General features: G+C 43.0%; 1 protein-coding gene across 4 annotated transcripts in view; it reads right to left on the bottom strand.

Moving 5' to 3' along the window:
• Nucleotides 1-18,615, bottom strand: part of CTNND2 (catenin delta 2) — a 928,193-nt gene that overhangs the window by 245,777 nt on the left and 663,801 nt on the right. For all 4 annotated transcript variants that reach the window (XM_007961220.3, XM_007961217.3, XM_007961219.3 and 1 more), the window contains one exon: nucleotides 17,352-17,484. In XM_007961220.3, the coding sequence (XP_007959411.2) occupies nucleotides 17,352-17,484 (133 nt within the window). The remainder of the gene's footprint in view (nucleotides 1-17,351; nucleotides 17,485-18,615) is intronic.

Genomic DNA, 18,615 nt, shown 5'->3' with positions numbered 1-18,615 from the left:
GCAGCCTCCACTTCTTTAGTATGATGGCCAGGTATAATTACATTGATTAAGCTCAGTGTAAAATGTGGCTTCCCAACCAATGGCCATAAAACTAGCTTCAACATGTGGTCCCAGATCTCTTGGTAGAAGTGGTGGAAGAGTAGACCAGCCCTCCCCATGCAGTGGGGTCACCTAGCTGGTCCCCCTCACCCACCTCCACTATTAATCCTCCCACCATCACAAGAATGGAATCAAAATCTTTCTTCACGAACACCACGCTTCATCCCTTCCTGAACCTCCATCAGGGAATTTTTCAAATCAGCTAACTTAAGCATAAGTACTCAAATTTCCTATTAAGCATAAGTACTCTAAATTTCCTAGAATCTTATAGTAGAGAGAAGAACATCAATTTTTCTTTTTTCTTCAAAGGTATTTAGGTTATACTTATTGGTGGACAAGGACTTCTATGATAGGCTGAGTAATTCTCCTCCCTGAAGATGTCCAGGTCTTAATCCCTGTGAATATATGACCTTACATAGCAAAAGGGACTTTGCTGCTGTGATTAAGAAACTTGAGATGGGACAATTGTTCTGGATTATCTGGATGGTCCCAATGTCATCACAAGAGTGCTTATAAGAAGAAAGCAGGGAGAGGGGATGTGATGTTAGAGCCAGAGGTCAGAATGATGAAATCTGAAGTTGAAGGAAGGGGCCAGAAGTCAAGGAATGCAGCCAGCCTTCAGAAGCCAAAAAAGTCAAAGGATCAGAATCTCCCCTCAGGACACCTTGACTTTGGCCCAGGAAAAGAACTTTGGAAACTATTCAGCTCTGAAATTTTAGATCTCTGTTGATAGAGTTCTTTCTTCTGTGGTCTAATTTCAGTATCTCTTAGGATAGGGTAGAGTTATTCCAGCCTGTGAATAGGGGGCCTAGTTCTCACTCCACCTCCCCAGCTCCATTGACCAGTAATCGTCAAACAGCTCCATCTTGAAAGGGGAGCTCTGTAAGACAATCGAAGGGAAGTGTTCTGCTCAACTGTCCATGTCACCCTTTTATCATTTGTACACGATATTATTATTAGTGTCTTCACAACAGGAAAGAAAAACAGAAGAGGGACACACAGGAAGGAAACATTTAATTCCTGGTATGCTTCTCCATCACCTGTGAAGACGGTAAAAATCCATTAAAAAAACCATCAAAATTGAGAGTGTGTTTGCATTACATAGAAAAGAATAAGGAACAGCCAGGAGGTTGTGTCTTATTCCCCAGCGGACAGGAAAGAGGGAAACTGGCTTAAAAGCCCCATAGGTGGTGGCAACAGAAAGAATAGTAGTTAGGTTAAGTAGAATTAAATGAAGGGAGTGCCAGGCAGTTGGTGAAGTCTGAGAAGTTCTCTTGGGATTTAAGGGAAATGCAGACAGGAGCTTCTACTCCTGACACCTCCGTCATTCAGTTCATACTTGGAGTCCCAAAGCTCACCCAGCCCTCCTAACAATGGCAATGTCATTGTGTCTGTGCTCCTTTTCATTTGTCTCCATTTTTCCAGGACCCCTGCTCCAGACAACAGATCTGATAACCTGGGGTCAGTAGCAAGGATAGTTCCCACTTCCATTCCAAAGCTTGAAAGGAAACTGTGCAGCGAACATACCCTTCTATGCAAGGGTATGTTGTGCTGGGATGAGTCCCGAGCATCCCACTGGAATGCTCTTTGATCGTCTCCATAAATACTTAGAGATTGGATATGCCAGTATTATTCACCCACTGCTAGAGTTCAGAGACGTTTTGGCTTAACAAAGCTTGTGTGGGCCTAATCTCCTAATATATCACAGTGTTTCCAGGGAACATACATTTCAATTGCAAGATTCTTTTAAACAATCTTTGGAAGTTGAAGAGAGCCTGTATAGATCCACAGGAAACACAGAAATCATCCTGTAAGCACAATTAAATACAAATAACAAAAGAGTTAATGCCAACTCAGTGTTCTACTTGTCATGCAAGAGGCAAATTAATTAAGAAGGATTGTAAGTACAGAAGAGCAATGTGAATTTTGAAGAGCTCTTAGCAAAGCAGATTTTTTTTTTTCCTTACATTTGGAGTGTGGTTAAAAAGTGCACTAGGGCTAACAAAGTAGAATAGTCATATAATGAGCACCTATAGCTTTCCTTGAAACATTTAAAAATCATTTGTAATGCTGAAGTGCATCTAATAAGAAGACACAGATCTTCCAATCAGCATCTGATATGAAATGACTGAAACGTGGTCAAGCCAGAAATGTGCATACATTTAAAGTCAGTCAACTGGGGCACCTGTTCAAGGCAGGGAGGCTCTTCCCCTCCATTGTGTTAACTATTTCCAAGATGGCACATGTAGGTGCCCAGAGGGCATGGTTATTATGCATCTGTAGTTCCACCAGGTTGAGGAGGTCTAAATCTTTAGATTTAGAATGAACTGGAACAATAACCTTGGGAGATAAGGTTGGAAGAGTAGTCAGAGGCTCAAAAGGAGTAAGTCTAAGATCATTTACATAGGGTGGATTAATGAAACAGAGACTACAAAAATATAGGAAAGCTCGTAACTGCAATGAAATCTTAGGAGATGATGGTTCCTTATAATCTATGCATGGACATCACATGATACAAAGCCTTCTTGTATTGTCTCTCTCGGTATTTTGATAAAATGTTCTCTCCAGTTCTGTGAGCCAGAAAAACCTGGAGAACGTCTGGAGGGGAAAAATCAAGAAAATGACAGATAAACAAGATGCCTCTTCCTCGGTTCAATGATTTAGAGATTTTCACTTGGAAACAAGGCCTGAGGGTGCTGAGTTGGTAGCAATAAGAAGCCGAGTGTCACCAGGAGGAGAAAGGCCAGAGTTTTGCTGCCACTTCCCCTACAGACTAAAGCAAAAGAAATGACCAGAATGCCAGTGAAGAAGTTTATGGTGGATATAAAGTTGAACTATGTCCCTGAAAAAGCAACTAGTTCTTCAGGTACAGGTCTTCTTCTCTAAACAATGACATATCAGAAATGTTTCAAAACAGCAAAGCACAGTGAGAAATCCCTCAGTGAGTGCTGAGTCCTTCACCTGTGATGCAAATGTGAATGGACTGACATTCACGCAGGTCATCTGTTTCTTCTGCTCATTATTGCAAAGACTACAAACCTTTTGTGGGCGGGTGGAGAGGCGGGTGGAAGATAAAAAGAAGACCCATTAAAATAGAAGGGAAGCGTGGCCCAAAGAAGAAATGGAGTTAAAATAACCCAAAGTGAAATTTAGCAAACCCAGAAAGGAAACTTCAAAGAGGTCTGAAAAATACCTGCTGCATCATTGTTCGCAAGTCATGACCCACTTTCAGAGACTGCTCTCTGACTCATGTCTGTTTTGCAAAGAGAACTTAGTGTACCTGGTGGATTTAATCAGGAGTCTCGCCTTGCTGCAGGGTAGCTACATTTCATCACGATATTGGTCTGATTCCTTAACTTCATTCACTTTGGGCTATTAAAATGGTCTCCTCCTGGTTATAAAGAAAAAGCCTGTGGGGCGTGGTGGCTCACAGCTGTACTCTCAGCACTTTGGGAGGCAAAGGCTGGAGGATCACTTGAGTCTAGGAGTTCAAGATCATCCTGGGCAACATAGGGAGACCCTGTCTCTACAAAAAATTTAAAAAAAAATTAGCATGGCATGGTGGCCATTGTCTGGAGTCCCAGCTACTTGGGTGGCCAAAGCAGGAGGATTTCTTGAGTTCAGGAGGTCAAGGCTGCAGTGAAAACTGATCACACCACTGCACTCCAGCCTGGGAGATAGTGAGACCCTGTCTTAAAAAAATTAAAAGGAATAAGCCTGTCCATTTTACCACTTCCATCCTTTCCCCCTCCCCATCTCCAGCATCCCACCTCCTGAAGCAGGCTGGACGTGAGCTCCAGCCCCCTGGTGTGCCCTCCCCACCCATCTCCTTCCACCCTGTTCTTTCTCCTTTCTCACTGGAGGTGGGAGGGAGAAGGAAGAGGTGTTTCCTTACATAAAGGCAGGCCATGAGGCTACCAGGCCACTGCCTATGTCTGTGGGCCATCTCTGCCAAGGTGACTCCTGGGCTCCAGCAGGGGCCAGTTAGGTGGCTGGAGCTCTCTGCCGCCCCACATCTTTGCACTTCTGGCTCTGCATCTTTGATGCCTACACCTTGCTTCGCCCCTTCTGCCATACTCCTGCAGGAACACATCTAAATCCCTCCATCGCTAGTCTCTTCTCTCCCCTGCGACCCTGCCCTTATCCATCTTCCTTGAAGAAACCTTTAAGCATAGAGGAACACGGTCCTTGCTCAAAGTCTGGCTGAATCCCTGTGTGATCTCCCCACTGTACTCCAGCAGCCCAAGGCAAGTCACCAGCTCAGAAGCTGAGTTGACAGCCAGTTGGGGAAGAAGATGCCAGTTTTCCTTTCTTGCTGCCTCCTGCAAACTTTAAGGGCTATTCCCATCCTTAGGCTCCATCTTCCCCAAGTGTAGTTTCCTTTCCTCTCCTAGTTCTCCTGTTAAACTTCTAAATGGAAAAGATCACCAAACCAGTGAGGTCTCTACTGCCCCTAGAGAGATGAGCAATTCTATCAAGAACTAGGCCCTTCAACTTGGTCCTGGGGGAGCCATATCTACTGAAGTCTCTGCTTAGTGACCTCTAGAGTCAGGAGAGATGCTCATTTGGCACCTCACACAGAACGGTCACGCTGACATCTGATGCTTCCCTGACACTGGGGAGGAGAGGCCTTTGTTGGAGGAGCCCTAAAGTCTCTTTAGCCTGCAGGGAAAATCTCCAAGGTCAGGACAAGCCTCTTGATGGCTACAGGATGCTAGAACCACCTTAGGTTTAGGAGGAAAAGGAGGAGAAAGGAGAGGTAAAAGGAGCAGGCAGTGGAGACAGGAGGGTAGAGAGGTATACAATGTGCAAAAAAGAGATGCATATGGCAGGGAGCAGCAGTGGGCCACCTGGCCTGGGATCACCTGGCCTGGGATCACCTGTGTCTCATCTGTCCCATCTGTTGCTAAGTAAAAACACGATTGAATCACCATGATTTGGTGTCTCTGGGGGCCTTCTTACTAGGCTTTTCCCCCTGTATTCTGAGTCTATGATTCTGCCTTACCCTCCAAGTTGATCTATACCTCCATGCAGTGGTATTTGTCCTCTTTAGTTGTAATTCTGTCCCAGGCTGTTAGCAATATTGCCTTCTTATTATCTCCTCCACTGAGGATGACTCATGGTCCTTTCCACTCAAAGCACTGGCTCAATAATTCCTGAGTGTGCCTCGTCCATCATCCTTCATGTGTGAAGGACCAAGCCTTCATGAAAATGGAAAAAATATATTGGTCTCTGGCTGCAGTAGTGCTCACTGTGGATCACATATCACATCTCTCTTGTGTTCATAAAGGTTGTAGATCTTGAGAAGCTTTAACTTCTCCACAGAGCTAACCCCGCCACCAAGGCCTGGTACACTGACCCTCAGCACATTCCTCGCTCTCTTCTTCCTCCTTCCCTGGCTGTATTTAAACATGACAAGAGTCCATATCTTTTTGAAATAGGAATTACACCTCTGTTTGTTAAAGTCACTGCCTTCCTTCTTTTCCTTTGTGCTGACCTAACTTCTCACATGTCACCCAGCTGTTTCCTGCAGGCTGTGTGCACAGCCGCTAGTATCCTGGTGGCCAGCCTCACAGGAGAGCTTCATCTTGCCTCGTGGCTCCTGGACTATTCCACAGTGTTGTTCTGGAAGGTTCTTAGTCAAATACCCCTCCACTTTCTCACACTTACTAACGTTCTCTTATTTCTGAGTCTTTCTGGTTTACTTCCTAATTACAGATTACATGCCCTATCATAAATCACTCACATCTCCTTCAGATCCAATAAACCACTTTGTTTTTATGACACTTTGTGTCATTTTTGGATGATTACAAGTGGCTACTGTAGGTTACTGGGCAGCCCTTTTTGGCTTCTTTTACATCTTCCTGGGTAATCCCGCTGTGAAGTGTGATAGATGAGATGCTGTCTCTGGTTCAGAGCTCTAAACTGGAGTCAGACAGTCATTGTGAGAAGGACAGCCTATGTTTCTTGCTAACTGGCAAAACAAACAAACAAACAAACAAACAAACAAAAAACAACTAAAAAAACCATGAAAAACCAGGAACTTGTCTGGAACCTTTGAAGTGGGTCAAACTGCAGTGACCATCACATTCTGGAAAACAGCTGAATTTCTCCAGCACTGCAACCCTTGAACAGTGACCACCAGTAAACTACGGACGCATGTTCTAGGTCAGCCACCTCTACCAGTAATAATTCTCCAAAACAATTTGTGTAATCGCTCTGAGCTTCCTTTTAGTTTTCTCTTAAAATCCCCTACTCCCCTCTGTCTCTTCAGAAGCCAAATTGTCTCCTGAATTACAATTTCTAAGATTAAGACCCCAATAAACGCCTTGTCTTCTTGCATTACAGTTTGGTCTCTCACCTCTTCTTGGCTGACACTACCCAGTGAATTTACCCATTTCCCTTCTTCTTTAGAGCTTCTCTTCCTCTCCTTTTATACCACCAGCTACCCCTCCTTTGACCATTTCATAGATTCCACAATCTGGTGAAGCACTGTTTCTTATGATGCATTACTTTCCAAACCACCCTGCCAAAAAGCATACCCAGCTCTCTCTCCTCTGATATTAATAACAGGGCACTGGCCTACGTGGTTTACGTGATCCAACCCTGGGATATTACTTGTCTGCTCTCACCTCCTACCCCTCGCCACCTCACTTTCTAGGTTCCAGCTACACTCTTTGTTACTCCTTGTTATCGGCTGAATATCGTCCCCCGCAAAAGATATATTGAAACCCTAGCATGTAGGACCTACAAACATGGCTTTGTTTGGAAATAGGGTCTACACAGATGTAATCAAGTTAAGATCATGTCATTAGGATAGGTCCTAATCCAGTACAACGTAAGCCCTTATAAGAAGAGGAGAAAAGATATAGAAAGAAACACGTCTGGAGGAGATGGCCACATGAAGACAGAGACAGAGATTAGAGTGATGCATCCATAAAGCCAAAGAATGCTGAGTACTGGTGGCCACCAGCAGAAGCTAGGCAGAGGCAAGGAAGGATTCCACCCTGAGTCTCAGAGTGACCATGGCCCTGCCCCTTCTCAGTCTTGGACTTCTAGCCTCCAGCATCGTGGGAGAACATATTTCCATTGTTCCACATCTCTCAGTGTGTGGTACTTGGTTCCCACAGCCCTTGGAAGCACACTCCTGGAGCACATGCCTTAGAGACCTAGCTCTGAGGTTCTCTCTCTGACTGCCTTCAAGCTCTGCTCTGAGGCTGCTTCTCAGAGATCTTCTCAGAGAGGGCTTTCCTGACCATTTGCTACAGAATGGCGGCTGCCTCTCTCCACCCACTCCTTACCACTGTCCACCCGCTTTACTGTGTTGTATTTTCTCCATGGCCCATATTACCATCTCACCCATGATCAATGCATGCCTGTGTATTAGTCCTTTTTCACACGTCTGATAAAGACACACTCGAGACTGGATAATTTATAAAGGAAAGAGGTTTAATTGACTCATAGTTCCACATGGCTGAGGAGGCCTCACCATCATGGCGGAAGATGAAGAAAGAGCAAAGGGACATCTTACATGGCATCTGACAAAGAGAGAATTTGTGCTGGGAAACTCCCCTTTACAAAACCATCAAATCTTGTGAGACTTACTATCACAAGAACAGCAGAAGAAAGACCTGACCTCATGATTCAATTACCTCCCAACTGGGTCCCTCCCACGACATGTGGGAATTATGGGAGCTACAATTCAAGATTTGTGTGGGGACATGGCCAAACGATATCAGCCTATATGTGTTTATTGTTGCTTCCCCTTACTCATGGGGGTCTATTTTGTTCACTGCTGGATTATTGAGGTCAAAAACAGAGCCTGGAACTTTAAAGCCGCTCAATGATTATCTGTTGAATATGAATTAGTTCCACTTTCACATATCAATATATCAAGTATTTGGGTCTATATGTTGCTTTATGTTGGTATGTGCAGACGGCTCTTTGATTCTAACTTCCTAGAGGGCAGTAGTTGAATCTAGTTGTGTAAACAGTGGCTTAGCACAGAGTCACACACAACGTGTGTGTGCATTCAGCTTCCCTTGCCGACAACAGCAGATCTCAAAATGTGGATGATGAACAGTACAAGTATTCTGTCTATAAAACTATGGAATTGGTTTTACATTTAACTGTTGGAAAGAGATTTCCTTTTTATTTTGCAGCCCATACTATGAATAACTCACACTCCTTTGCCACCTGCTCTGTGCTGGCAGTCTACGTGTGTTCTCTCTGCCATGATATGGAGTCTCAACGCAGTTTCATAGTCTGGGAGATGGAGTCTCAGAGAGGTAAAGCAACTTGCTCAAGGTCATGGAGCTAGAAAGTAGCATGGCAGCCAGGGTTCAAATGCAGGCAGCCTGGCTCCAGAGCCCTTGCTATAAGCTCAGTGGTATCCTCTCTACTGATATTTAATCAAAGAAATACAGGCTCTTTTCCAAAAATGTGAAACAATTTACGATGAAAGAAAGAGAAGAAATGATTTAAAGGTAGTCGACTGAAAAGATGAATAGCACATTCGCTTGAACTATATGAGGTAGAAAGAACTAAGAATAAAATAGAAATTATGAAGCACTTTAAGTCTAGTAGACAGGAACAAGTCTCAATTTTTTTTAACACATGTAATAGTCTACATTTGTTGGAATAAAAAGTTATGGGGGAGGGGAAACGTATGCATATTTTATACACAGAAATCAGTTTCTATGTTCTATACTTAAAGTCAATATGAATTTCGACAAAATATTAGTATAAATGATATAAATATATTGAAACTATCTAGTCCAGACACACCGACACACACACACACAAACAGACAACTGCAAATATGATGGCTGTCTTCCATCAGTTCTAAGTGGGTATGCCTTAGGTTATATTTTTCTGGCAACTTCTAATTTAAAACTTAGTGTAGCCATCAGTGTAGGAAGCAGGCGGCTTTCCCTGACTCCACAAGGCTGGGATGTAAGCATTCTGTAAGGACTCTCGCCAGTTATGGCGTCATCTCTTCATCACGCCTAACACATGGTATTAGAATGCCCTGTTGACTGGGTGTGATGGTTCACACCTGTAATCCCAGCACTTTGGGAGGCCAAGGCTGGTGGATCTCCTGAGGTCAGGGGTTCATGACCAGCCTGGCCAACATGGTGAAAACCCATCTCTACTAAAAATACAAAAATTAGCCTGGTGTGGTGGTGAATGCTTATAATCCTAGCTGCTTGGGAGGCTGAGGCAGGAGAATCACTTGTACCAGGGGGCAGAGGTTGCAGTGAGCCAATATCATGCCACTGCACTCCAGCCTGGGCAACAGAGGAGACTCTGTGTCTCTTTAAAAAAAAAAAAAAATGCGAATGCGAATGCCCAGTTTACTGCTGTGGCTTCACCTCTCCATCATGCGTAACACATGGTATTAGAAGGCCCTTCTAATATCTAATTAGATATTCTAATATTTACTTATTTTCTCTCCCGCAGGTTGTGGATTCTTTTTTTTTTTTTTTTTTTTTTTTTTTGAGACAGAGTCTCACTCTGTCACCCAGGCTGGCGTGCAGTGGCCTGATCTCCACTCACTGCAGCCTCATCCTCCCAGGCTCAAGAGATCCTCCTGCCTCAGCCTCCCAAGTAGCAGGGACTACAGGGGGGCACCACCATGCCCAGCTAATTTTTGCATTTTTTGTAGAGACAAGCTCTGGCTATGTCGCTGATGCTGGTCTTGAACTCCTGAGCTTAAGCAATCCTCCCACCTTGGCCTCCCAAAGTGCTCGGATTACAGGCATGAGCCACCACACCCAGCCAGATTCCTTAAAGATAGGATCTATATGCTGTTGATATTTGGACCCTCCCACTAACACAAAGCTAGCTATCAATATACTCTTTTGCGTTCCACTAGGACTGAAAATTTCATTTTTTTAAAAATGAAAATGCTTTATAGCAGTTAGGATGATAAGGTAATTGGAAAGATCGTTGGGAGTTAAAAAAATAAAATCAAGATTGATTTCCTAGAGCAAGAGTTCTTATCTTGGGTCTGTGTAAGTTTACTACATAAGATCTGTGTGTGTGTGTGTGTATGTCATATATATATATGAATGACAGCTGAAGCTACTTTTTGATATAGCAAGAAGTAATCAGGTCAAAACCTGAAATTACATCTTTATCAGTGCGGCTCACCAGATATTTCTAACAAAAAGAAAGGAGTACTACAAGTCAATCCTTCTCACACATAAAGTCACATAATAAAGTTTGAATTTTTGTAATAAGGCATGTTGTTTAAAAATGAGGCATGCTAATAAGGATGGTCTATGTTTAAAAGAAAATACATTTTCCAATTATTTGAACATTTGTAATTTTTGTTAGCTTAACATACATTTTTAAAAGTTAATTGATTTATTAACTTATAACAAAATTAAATATGTAGCTGGGCATGGTGGTGCACACTTACAATCCCAGATACTTGAGAGGTTAAGGCTGAGGACCGCATGTGCCCAGGAGTTCAAGGCTACAGTGTGCTATGATTGCACACCACTGCACTCCAGCCTGGGTGACAGAAAGAGACCTTATCTCTAAAAATAAATATATAAACAGAAGTATTTAAACATTTAAAAATAATCCCTATTTGCCACTTGAAAATGTGCAAACACTTGTAAATCACTAAGATACATATTACCTTGAATGAAGCCATATAGTGTGTACTTATATATACATATATACACTCCTCATTTTGTATAACTGTCTATATATGAAAGGGGGTGCCACCTGCATGCCAACTCTGGTGTGTGCGTTGGAAGAAATGGAGAAAAGTGCAGGCAGGAGGAACATAAATAAACTGCAATCCTCACAACCCATGAAATGTACTTAGTATCCCCAAATCAACGGGATAATCACAATATTCTTAGCTGAGGGGAGTTTCCAAAAAGAATGAAGAAAAGATTTATAAAAAATGCTCAAAAGTTAGCAGCATTTAGACACCTCCTAAAAGATGCTTATAGTCCGTACACCTGAGGGAGTATCCATGTTTAATAATTCCTCTGTCTAGAGGCTTAATTTATGCTGACTTTCCCAACAATCTAGGAGACAGTGTAGATGACAGACATCGTTCAAGGAATACTGCCATCCATCCACACTAATCATGCCTGTGCCCTTGAAAATGCGAGGATCCACTTCCATCTCAGATATTCATTAGCCCATGAATATGAACCACACAAACTGTGTTTGCAGCAATCACCTGAACCCTCACTTTATTCCTTCTCCTTCTCCCATCCTCTTTAATTTTTCCTCGACTGCTTTTCTTCTGATCTTATCTCAATCTGGCTCTGACTACTGCCTATGTGACTACACTCCTATCTCAGTTTTTAAACACTTGCTGATCTACAAAGTATTTAAAGCTAAATGTCCTACCCTGGATCAGAGAACCCAGTGGAATTCAAACTCTGCCTTAGTCACTGGAGATTGCTGAGCTAGACCCCACCCAGCCCTCCCTCCTCAGTTTCACCTCACTGATGGGAGGGTGATATGGTTTGGTTCTGTGTCCCCACCCAAATCTCACTTTGAATTGTAAAAATCCCCATGTGTCAAAGGCAGGACCAGGTGAAGGTAATCAGATCATGGGGGTGGTTTCCTCCATGCTGTTCTTGTGATAATGAGTGAGTCTCATGAGATCTGAGCATCTGACATTTCCCCTGCTTGAACACATTCTCTCCCCTGCCACCCTGTGAAAAGGTGCCTTCTGCCATGATTGCAGGTTTCCTGAGGCCTCCCCAATGCCATGAGTCAATTAAACTTCTTTCTTTTATAAATTACCCAGTCTTGAGTAAATTGGTACCAGGAGTGGGCTGTCATTGTAAAGACACTTGAAAATATGGAAGCGTCTTTGAAACTAGGTAATGGGCAGAGGTTGGAACAGTTTGGAGGTCTCAGAAGAAGACACGTAGATGTGCGAAAGTTTGGAACTTCCTAGAGACTTGTTAAATGGCTTTGACCAAAATGCTGATAGTGATATGGACAATGAAGTCCAGGCTGAGGTGATCTCAGATAGATATGAGGAACTTCTTGGGAACTGGAGCAAAGGTGACTCTTGCTATGCTTTAGCAAAGAGACTGGCAGCATTTTGCTCCTGCCCCAGAGATCTGTGGAACTTTGAAACTGAGAGAGATGATTTAGGGTATGTGGCAGAAGAAATATCTAAGTCATAAACCATTCAAGAGAAAGCAGAGCATAAAAGTTTGAAAAATTTGAGGCCTGATAATGTGATAGAAAAGGAAAACTCATTTTCTGGGGAGAAATTCAAGCTTGCTGCAGAAATCTGCATAAGTAACAAGAAGCCGAATGAATGCTAATCACCAAGACAATGGGGAAAATATCTCCAGGGCATGTCAGAGACCTTCACTTCCCCTCTCTTCACAGGCATGGAGGCCTAGGAGGGAAAAATGGTTTTGTGGGCTTGGCCCAGGGCCTCCCTGCTCTGTGCAGCCTCAGGACATGGTGCCCTGTGTCTCAGATACGTTGGCTCCAGTCGGGCTAAAAGGAGCCAAGGTACAGCTCAGGCCATTGCTTCAGAGGGTGCAAGCCCCAAGCCTTGGTGGCTTCCACGTTGTGTTGAGCCTGTGGGTGCACAAAAGTCAAGAATTAAGGTTTGAGAATCTCTGCCTAGATTTCATAGGATGGGTGGAAATGCCCTGAATGTCCAGGCAGAGGTTTGTTGCAGGGGTGGAGCACTCATGGGGAACCTCTGCTAGTGCAGTGAGGAAGAGAAACAAGGGGCTGGAGCCCCCACACAGAGTCCCCACTGGGGCACTGCCTAGTGGAGCTGTGAGTAGAGGGTCACCATCCTCCAGAACCCAGAATGGTAGATCCACTGACAGCTTGCGCCATGTGCCTGGAAAAGCTGCAGACACTCAACATCAGACTGTGCAAGCAGCTGGGAGTGGGGCTGTTCCCTGCAAAGCCATAGGGCAGAGCTGCCCAAGGCCATGGGAGCCCATGTTTTGCATCAGCATGACCCACAAGTGAGACATGGAGTCAAAGGAGATCATTTTGGAACTTTAAGGTTTAATGATTGCCCTATTGGATTTTAAGCTTGCATGGGGCCTGTAGCCCCCTTGTTTTGGCCAGTTTCTCCCACTTGGAATAGGTATATTTACCCATTGGCTGTACCCCCATTGCACCTTGGAAGGAACTAACTTGTGTTTGATTTTACAGGCTCATAGGGAAAAGAGACTTGCCTTGTCTCAGATGAGACTTTGGACTTGGACTCTTGGGTTAATGCTGAAATGAATTAAGACTTTGGGGATTGTTGGGAAAGCATGATTGTGATTTAAAATATGAGGACATGAGACTTGGGAGGGGCCAGGGCAGAATGATATGGTTTGGCTCTGTGTCCCCACCCAAATCTCATTTTGAATTGTAATAATCCCCAGATGTCAAGGGTGGGACCAGATAGAGGTAACTGGATCATGGGGGTGGTTCCCCCTACTGCTGCTCTCATGATAGTGAGTGAGTTCTCATGAGATCTGATGGTTTTATAAGTGTCTGACATTTCCCCTGCTTGTACTCATTCTCTCTCCTGCTGCTCTGTGAAGAGGTGCCTTCTGCCATGATTATAAGTTTCCTGAGGCCTCCCCAGCCATGCAGAACCATGAGTCCATTAAACCTCTGTTCTTTATAAATTACCCAGTCTTGGGTATTTCTTCATAGCAGCATGAGAATGGACTAATACAGAGGAGAACTGAGGAGATGGTCTTAAATCCAAGTTCACTAGAGCAGTAGGAAAAGCTAGGGATGAGGATTTTTATCTGCTGACTTACGGAAGCAAATTCTCATCATTGCACATATAAGATCTAGTATCATTTTGGAAAAAAACTGATGTTCTTGGCTTTATTATATTACCACTGTACAAATCACAGGAATAAGGAACAAGAAGGGAATGATTTATGACCCCCTGCATATAGAAGATGTAGTTCTGCCTTTTTTTCAATGGCCTACGCATTGTGTGAGCAAAGTCAATACCAATAATGAAATGTAGACTGAAGGGCTAAATCAGTTCAATAAAATGCAATAGAAAGACTAGAGGACTGAGTAAATTTGGAAAGGCTAGTGCCTGCAAGATTAGTATTTGGACAACAGGTAATTACAAAAATCAATGTCTGTATATGAAAACACAACAGGCAGCCATCTGTCACAAAGGGAGAACCAATTACTAGTAGTTTGGACTTGCAGTTAGAATGAGAGAACAAAATAGATCTGTGTAGAATCCTTATTAGAGTTTATGTACGTGTATGTTTGTGTGTGTGTGTGTGTGTGTGTGTGTGTGTGTGTGCATGCAAATATGCATGCCTCCCTATGTGACTGAATGGGAGAAAGAAAGGGAAACTCTGGAAGCTCACTTTGTGTTTTATTTAAGTCTTTTGTACTTCCCATGTTCCTTTGGCTAACACTTGCTAACTTCAATCTCATTTTGTCAACTCAGGATCAGGGTGTACACTCAGTCATACATCACTCTTCCCTTCCTTCTCATTCCAGCCTCCCAGGTCTCCTGGGAACATTATCATGGGTCCTGGCAGTGTTTGCAGCCTTTAGAAGGTAGTATGGAGGGTTGCCATCGATAACATGAACTGCTGCTAGGAGTGCCAGCTGCTGGGGCCCACTCCAAACAATGAGAAGTGATACAAGCAACCTTGAGGGCACCCATAGCAAAATAAAAACAAAATAAGCAGAAGCACACACATGTACACACACACACACACACACAGACATACACACACAGACACACTAAGACACACAGATACACACACAGAGACACAGGCATACACACAAACACAGACACGTGTACACACAGAGACACATGTACACACCGACACATAGAAATATACATGAAATAAAACAGTAACTTTAGTGTCTTTACTGTTCCTGGCCAAAACGAAGGAGGATGAATGCACATTTCGCCACTAAGCAGTTTGCATATGTTAAGTCATTTGATTCTTACAAAGACTCTACAGAGAAGGTATCAGCATCTTCATTTTAAAGATTAGAAAAGAGGCCCCAGTATAATCAGGTAGTTCGAGGTGACTGAGCTGGTAAGCAGGAAAGCCAGCCCGGGAAGCTCATCCATTCGCCATGACTTGTGCTGGTCGCCCCTTCATTGGAAGGCCTGTGTTCACTACAGTGCACTAGGGGTCATTCTGATGTAGCCAGAAACAAGTCTACAGCTGCTGTCACTACAGCTTCTGTCAGGTGGCATCGCCACTGAGAGGCCCCAAGGCTGGCCCATGGATCATGTTTACGGAGCCAGTTAGACCATGACTTCAGACTTCCCTGGGCCATGAAGCCTGCACTGCCTGGCCGGGTGACTCCCTGTGATAGAGTCTGACTCTATCTCTTGATGTTCGACTTCTGACAGCTTTGAAGCCTCACCCTTCCCTCCTCTACCCCACATCTGAGCAAGCTGATAAAACTCAAGAGCTTCCTTTTCTGGTACCCGCAGGAGTTTCAACCCGTACAAGGCCCAGTCTGCATGTGAGAACCCACTTCCTACAACCATAACAACTCCATGCCAATTTCCTTTCCAAAAGCTTTCTCAAGCCAATTTTGGACCTGCCTAGGATCCACTGTGCTTGACCCAGAGATCCTCACTGTGTAAGTGATACCTTTTCAGGCCCTCTTGGTGTGTGAGTCATGCCAGCAACCTTGGCATCAGAACAACCAAATTTTGGGTGGGAGTCCATCCCACTTTGGCAGGGCACCATAACACTCTTGAATCAATTCATGCTAACAGTGAAATGAAATACTTTCATGACCTTTGGAGAAACTCTCGAAGTTATAGTCTTCAAAAAAGAGAAAACTTATGGTCTTCAAAAAAGGACAATATATGATGATGGTATGCGATCCCCCAGTCAGAAATCTGTCCTTAATTTTGCATGGCCATTTTTTTTTCTATTAAAAATAGAGAATGACTAAGTTAACATCTGTTTGGGACAACAGTCACACATAACTTTAATGCTTTTTTAGGTCAATGTAACTGATCTCATTTTTTTTTTTTCACATTTAAAATATTTTCACATTTAAAATTTTTCTCAGATGGACAATATTTCTCTGTATCTAAACTTTGGCACTGCTGACATTTCGGGCTGGGTGATTCTCTTTGGAGGGCTGCCCTGCACTTTCTGGGATGTTTTGCAGCATCCCTGATTTCTACGAGTGATACCCACAGCCTCCTCCAGCTAGGACAACCAAAGATGTCTCCAGATGTCAAATGTACCTTGGGACAAAGTGACACCTGGTTGAGAACCATTGCTCTATATTCATTCCACAAAGAAACAGCACTTTCCTGATAAGCATGAGCATGGACCATGTTCCCTGCAGTCCCAGGGGAAGAGAGATGGAAAAATATAAAAAGCCATGAGGCTATGTATATCCCAATGCAAGCAAGCAAAATCTATAATAAATTGCAATTATATCTTCAAGTCTCTTTCCACTCTTAAACTAATTTAGATTCATCCCCAGAATTGCTTACATGCCATAAAGATGACTCGTTATAGTTTACAAAATCTTTTTTAAAAAATTGATTACTCAGTTCCTTATATGCAAATGCTTGTCCCTTGTCTCAAAAAGTTAGATTTGGCTGCAGCAACCACTGTGATTTTCCAAAAATACCACACAGCAGAATATATGCACTTTATGTATTCCAAAAACACACAGCATGTTAACAGCTGTTTACATGATGGACATGGACAATAGTCTCCTTAATGGAACGCATATCCACATTTAATCCACTACTCCTTTGTAAATAGCGCCAAACACGTGGTTATAACACAAAACCAATTTAGTGCCTAGAGTCCTTATCCTATCAATGAGTTCTTTAGGAAAGCCAGGTCATAGCTTATACTGACTATAATAATTTTATTGTAATTTAAGGAGATAACAATTGATACTTAGTATGTCTTTAGGATTTAGGGGCAGAGAAAACTCCCAGAGTCGGAATCAGGAAGAGAAAGACAAATCAAATTCCAAGTATGGCATTTGACAATCCAGCCTCTATTAATAACTAGCATACACTATTGGTCCTCCGTTCCTCGGTATCCAAATACTAAAAGTGACGAATGCATGAAAGGCCTGCTAATCAATTACATGAAACATGCCATGTTTTAGTCGTAAATATAGATCTAAATTTTAAGAGTGTAACTTCAGTTCTAATTCCTTTCCCCGCCACATTAAGAAGATCTGAGGGCTTATGAATCTGACACCAATCATTTCAGACTCCAAGGAGCACTTACCTCGGCTTTAATTTTGTTGTCTCCAAAACAGAGGTGTTGCAAGTAGGCTGCCGCGTTAGACTGGACTGAGGGAAACTGGTGCTGCAGCATCTGAATCACTTCTGGCAGTTCTGGGTCTCTCCATCCAAACTCTCTGAACAAAAGGAAAGAACAGGGGAAAATATGAGAGAGAAATACTACCACACTGTTAACATATGGTTAGCTCATGTATGAAATGTACCTGAGTTTATAAGAAGATATTTCACAGATGACTGTTCTGGTTTTCTTACATGCAGACCCATTTAAGAGGATTTGGAAGAGATTTCCTAAATAGTTTTCTTTTTCTTTTACTTTTTTTATTTTTTTTGAGACGGAGTCTCACTCTGTCGCCAGGCTGGAGTGCAGTGGTGTGATCTCGGCTCACTGCAAGCTCCGCCTCCCAGGTTCACGCCATTCTCCCGCCTCAGCCTCCTGAGTAGCTGAGACTACAGGCGCCCGCCACCACGCCGGGCTAACTTTTCATATTTTTAGTAGAGACGGGGTTTCACCGTGTTAGCCAGGATAGTATCGATCTCCTGACCTCGTGATCCGCCTGCCTTGGCCTCCCAAAGTGCTGGGATTACAGGCGTGAGCCATCGTGCCTGGCCTAGTAAATAGTTTTCAAGTGCAAACATGTGCATACTACATATATTGATTATATAGATTATATATACAGATCAATCTATCAACTGAAGTTACATGTTAATGAAGGTTATGAAAAATAATCTAAAATAGCATATGATTTTAATATACACATTTTCATTTGAGCTTAAGTGGATTATTCATTTATTTATTTTTAACTTTTTTAAGAGATGGGGTCTTACTGTGTCACCCAGGCTAGAGTGCAGTGGCGTAATTATAGTTCCCTATAGCCTCAAACTCCTGGGCTCAAGCCATCCTCCCACCTCAGCCTCCCAAATAGCTAGGGTTACAGGTATGTGTCACCATGTCCATCTTCAATGGATCAGGTATAGAGGTCATATCTATTTTAGCATATTGTTTCAATAGTCTGATTCAGGCACAGGATTAAGCTAAATTATCAGACAAGAGAAAACAGAATTGGATGAGTCCAATCCAAAACATTGTGACAGCAGCCAATGTTTCTATCATTATTATTTTTATTACTGTTGTTTTTTTCACAATCTCCTCTTTAAAAATAGACAGGGGCCCTATACAATCCTCTGGAGATAAAAATATAATAACATAATGACTTTATAAAAGGAAATTATTTATTTAAAAAGCTAGG

This window comes from Chlorocebus sabaeus, chromosome 4 (genome assembly GCF_047675955.1).
Source record: "Chlorocebus sabaeus isolate Y175 chromosome 4, mChlSab1.0.hap1, whole genome shotgun sequence".
Classification (NCBI taxonomy): domain Eukaryota; kingdom Metazoa; phylum Chordata; class Mammalia; order Primates; family Cercopithecidae; genus Chlorocebus; species Chlorocebus sabaeus.
Note: the sequence above shows the minus strand (reverse complement) of the source record. Positions and strands in the feature narration are given on the sequence as shown.